Below are 4,937 nucleotides of genomic sequence, written 5' to 3'. Positions count from 1 at the left end.
GAAGGTTTGGGGCGATGGGGATTATGGGGGGGCCTTGAGGGGGTCGTTGGGGGGCAGCTCCGAGGGTGGGGGGCACCCAAGGGTGCTGCCAGTGCACCCCCAGTGTCCCCCCCCCGGCACAGCCCTTTGTCCCCACGGCCCCGGGCCAGGTGACAAAGTCCTGTGGGCGGGAGAGGGGGCGGAAAACGCCCCCAAAACTGCCACGATTTCACCCAAAACAGCCACAGCCCCACAGAAACACTCCAAAACACCCCCACAGCCCCCCCAAAACAGCCACAACACCCCAAAACAGCCACAGTCCCACCCAAAACAACCAGAACCACCCCAAAACACACCCACGGCCCCCCCAAAACAGCCACAACCCCCCAAAACTGCCACAACACCCCAAAACTGCCACAGTCCCACCCAAAACAGCCAGAAACACCCTAAAACACACCCACAGCCCCCCCAAAACAGCCACAACACCCCAAAACAGCCACAGTCCCACCCAAAACAACCAGAAACACCCCAAAACACAGCCACAGCCCCCCCAAAACAGCCACAACACCCCAAAACTGCCATGATCCCAACCAAAACAGCCAGAAACACCTCAAAACTGCCACAATCCTACCAAAAACAGCCAGAAACACCCAAAAACTGCCACAATCTCACCCGAAACACCTGAAAATTGCAATGATCCCACCCAAAACAGCCACAGCCCCCCAGAAACACCCCAAAACTGCCACAATCCCACCCAAAACAGCCAGAAACACCCCAAAACACACCCCCAGCACCCCCAAAACAGCCACAACACCCCAAAATTGCCATGATCCCACCCAAAACAGCCAGAAACACCCCAAAACACACCCACAGCACCCCCAAGACTGCCACAACACCCCAAAACTGCCACGATCCCAACCAAAACAGCCCCAGCCCCCGGTAACCCCCCATCACCCCCCAAACACCGCTCACCTCCCCAAAAACAACCCTCCAATCACCTCCAGACCGCCCCTCCCTCACCTCCCCCCCTTTCCTGGGGGTCCCCCTCCCCCTTCCAGGGGGTTCCCCCCATTTTTTGGGCGTTGGGGACCCCCATAACCCCCCAGATCATGATTCCGATTATGAGGGGGCCGGGGGAGCGGAACCCTGCCGGAAATACCCGAATGATTCCGATTATGAGGGGGCCGGGGGAGCGGAACCCTGCCGGAAATACCCGAATGATTCCGATTATGAGGGGGCCGGGGGAGCGGAACCCTGCCGGAAATACCCGAATGATTCCGATTATGAGGGGGCCGGGGGAGCGGAACCCTGCCGGAAATACCCGAATGATTCCGATTATGAGGGGGCCGGGGGAGCGGAACCCTGCCGGAAATACCCGAATGATTCCGATTATGAGGGGGCCGGGGGAGCGGAACCCTGCCGGAAATACCCGAATGATTCCGATTATGAGGGGGCCGGGGGAGCGGAACCCTGCCGGAAATACCCGAATGATTCCGATTATGAGGGGGCCGGGGGAGCGGAACCCTGCCGGAAATACCCGAATGATTCCGATTATGAGGGGGCCGGGGGAGCGGAACCCTGCCGGAAATACCCGAATGATTCCGATTATGAGGGGGCCGGGGGAGCGGAACCCTGCCGGAAATACCCGAATGATTCCGATTATGAGGGGGCCGGGGGAGCGGAACCCTGCCGGAAATACCCGAATGATTCCGATTATGAGGGGGCCGGGGGAGCGGAACCCTGCCGGAAATACCCGAATGATTCCGATTATGAGGGGGCCGGGGGAGCGGAACCCTGCCGGAAATACCCGAATGATTCCGATTATGAGGGGGCCGGGGGAGCGGAACCCTGCCGGAAATACCCGAATGATTCCGATTATGAGGGGGCCGGGGGAGCGGAACCCTGCCGGAAATACCCGAATGATTCCGATTATGAGGGGGCCGGGGGAGCGGAACCCTGCCGGAAATACCCGAATGATTCCGATTATGAGGGGGCCGGGGGAGCGGAACCCTGCCGGAAATACCCGAATGATTCCGATTATGAGGGGGCCGGGGGAGCGGAACCCTGCCGGAAATACCCGAATGATTCCGATTATGAGGGGGCCGGGGGAGCGGAACCCTGCCGGAAATACCCGAATGATTCCGATTATGAGGGGGCCGGGGGAGCCGAGCCCTGCCGGAAATACCCGAATGATTCCGATTATGAGGGGGCCGGGGGAGCGGAACCCTGCCGGAAATACCCGAATGATTCCGATTATGAGGAGATCGGGGGAGCCGAGCGGTGCCGGAAACGCCCCCTGCGGTGCCCCCCAAAATCCCCCTGGGAGGGAACGCGGGACCCCCAAAACCTCCCCAATTCTCCTACACCGGACCCCCCAGCCCCAGAGCCGCTGGTGAGAAAAGGGACGGGGCAAATCCGGACTGAGATATGAATATGCAAATATCAGCGTGTTATTATGCTAATAAACTAGTGACGCGAAACAATCCGGGCGGAGAGGCGGGGTTATGCAAAACAGCAGCCAACAGGGAGAGAAAGGCATGCTGGGAGAGAGGTTTTTGGGGGGGATTTGGGGGTTTTTGGGGGTCGGATCGTGCGAGATGAGAGAATCACTCACTGCGATCAGATTGGTTAATGGGCGTGGTTATGCTAATGAGATGCTGGGTTCATAACAACGAGCGTGGCCAATGCAAATCAAAGCCCCCGCTCGTCCAATCAGATCACGAGATGAAGGCTTAGGGGGCGTGGCTTTTAACAGCTGAGCGGCAGAGAACGGGTGAGCGAGGGGGCGGAGTTACGCACATCAAAGGCGGCAATCATGCAAATCAGCGCCAGCGCGCCACCAAGGGCATCATGGGAGCTTAAATTGGGCAGAATTCCGCGATTTTTGGGCTCCGCGAGTGGGAAAAATCGGGAGGAAAGTGCGGGCCGGGCTGGGAGAGAGGCCGGGAAGGGCACGGGGAGGTCGGCGGGCGCGGCGCGGGGGTGTCCGTGAGGTACGGGCGGGCCGGGCAGGGCCAGGCTCGGCGGCGGGGGGATCTCGGGCATCGCTTCTCGGCCTTTTGGCTAAGATCAAGTGTAGTATCTGTTCTTATCAGTTTAATATCTGATACGTCCTCGATGAGAGGACTTTATATTAAACGGATTTTTGGGCTCGGGAGTTGGACCCGGAGCTTGCTCCCTCCGCTCCGCGCATCGTCCCGGTATTGCAGTGCCTCCGGGAACGGTGCACCCCACCGGGGACCTTTATCGGTGAAAAACAGAGTGAATCGTGATTCTATCGCGATATGGGCCCGGCATTGCAGTGCCTCCGGGAACGGTGCACCCCACCGGGGACCTTTATCGGTGAAAAACAGAGTGAATCGTGATTCTATCGCGATATGGGCCCGGCATTGCAGTGCCTCCGGGAACGGTGCACCCCACCGGGGACCTTTATCGGTGAAAAACAGAGTGAATCGTGATTCTATCGCGATATGGGCCCGGCATTGCAGTGCCTCCGGGAACGGTGCACCCCACCGGGGACCTTTATCGGTGAAAAACAGAGTGAATCGTGATTCTATCGCGATATGGGCCCGGCATTGCAGTGCCTCCGGGAACGGTGCACCCCACCGGGGACTGAAATGGTGAAAAACAGAGTGAATCGTGATTCTATCGCGATATGGGCCCGGCATTGCAGTGCCTCCGGGAACGGTGCACCCCACCGGGGACCTTTATCGGTGAAAAACAGAGTGAATCGTGATTCTATCGCGATAGCAGCCCGGCATTGGAGGGACCTCATGGTCAGGAATCGATCAGAAATGCGATTAATCGCGATTATCGCCTTTATATCGCGATATGAGCCACGCTGCCGTCACTCGGGGTCGCTCCTGCAGCCTCCTCCCTGCTCTGCATGTCATCCCCGATTTAATTAATTACCCCAATCTAATTAATCAAAACCAGGTTAGATTAATCATTCATTAATAATTATCACTGCTCTATCGCGATAGCAGCCACGATTCGGTGACATCAGTGTCACCCCTGGATACCCCAAAAAAAGCACCAAAATCACCCCAAAACCCCCTGCTGGGGCAATCCTAATTATTGAGATGCTAATTAGTAAAATTAGCTCCTGGGGGCGGGGCTAAACCCTTGAGGGGCGGGGTTAACGATTTAAAGGGGCCGCGCCCCCAAAATCCCTTTGTGCTCTCCCCATGCCCCCAGCCCCAATTTCCCACAAAATTCCCAATTTTTTTTTCTCCAAAATTCCGTTTATTTCCCTGACGTCGGACGTTATATACAGCGGGGGAGGGGGCGTGGTGGGATTTTGGGGGGTCCCGGGACCCCTCAAATCCCCGAATTTTTCCTTTTCTTGCCCCTCCTGGGGGTGGGGATGGACTCCAGAGCGTCCCACAGCTCGTCCCTCTCCTCGTCCTTCACCCCTTTTTGGGGAGGGGGCTCCTCCTGAGGTTTTTGGGGTGGTTTTGGGGTTCCCAGAGTTTGGGGTGGTTTGGGGGTCCCAAGGGGTTTTTGGGGTGGTTTTGGGGGTCCCAGGGGGTTTGGGGGTGCCCACCTTGTCCCGCAGCCCCCCGTCCAGCCGGTGCACGCGCAGGAAGCGATCGAGGCCCACGGAGGCCACGAGGGGCAGGCGGGGGTGGCACTGCAGCCCCCGGACCCCCCCCGCGAGCCCCTTCAGCGCCCCCCTCACCTTTGCGCAGGTCGATCACAGCCATGTCCCCCCGGGCGCTGCCCACGACCACCGAGCTAGGGAGGGGGAAATGGGGCTGGGGGGGGCAGCGGGACCCCCCCCGGGCACCCCAAATTCACCCCGGGGACCCCAAACCCCCCCGGGTCACTTTGGGGCTTTTCAGAGTCCTCCAGGACCCCCAAAATCTACCCCAAGACCCCCAAAATCTCCCCCAAAATGCCCCAAAATCCCCCCAGGACCCCCTGAAATTGCCCAAAATTCCCCCAATATCTCTCAG

The 4,937-nt window shown here is 58.8% G+C and overlaps 1 protein-coding gene and 1 non-coding gene across 2 annotated transcripts in view; one reads left to right on the top strand and one right to left on the bottom strand.

Moving 5' to 3' along the window:
* Positions 1 to 3,022: 3,022 nt before the first annotated feature.
* Positions 3,023 to 3,213, top strand: LOC121341316. The gene has a single exon (XR_005953414.1). It is a non-coding gene; the product is annotated as a U2 spliceosomal RNA (small nuclear RNA).
* A 998-nt stretch (positions 3,214 to 4,211) lies between these two features.
* The window catches only part of WDR74 (WD repeat domain 74), a 3,523-nt gene continuing 2,797 nt past the window's right edge, over positions 4,212 to 4,937 (bottom strand). The window contains 3 exon segments of the mRNA XM_041414742.1: positions 4,212 to 4,438; positions 4,470 to 4,655; positions 4,657 to 4,736. Of these exon segments, the coding sequence (XP_041270676.1) occupies positions 4,300 to 4,438; positions 4,470 to 4,655; positions 4,657 to 4,736 (405 nt within the window). The 3' untranslated portion in view covers positions 4,212 to 4,299.

The sequence above is a fragment of the Onychostruthus taczanowskii genome, unplaced genomic scaffold, assembly GCF_017590055.1.
Source record: "Onychostruthus taczanowskii isolate IOZ18803 unplaced genomic scaffold, ASM1759005v1 scaffold460, whole genome shotgun sequence".
Lineage (NCBI taxonomy): Eukaryota > Metazoa > Chordata > Aves > Passeriformes > Passeridae > Onychostruthus > Onychostruthus taczanowskii.
Note: the sequence above shows the minus strand (reverse complement) of the source record. Positions and strands in the feature narration are given on the sequence as shown.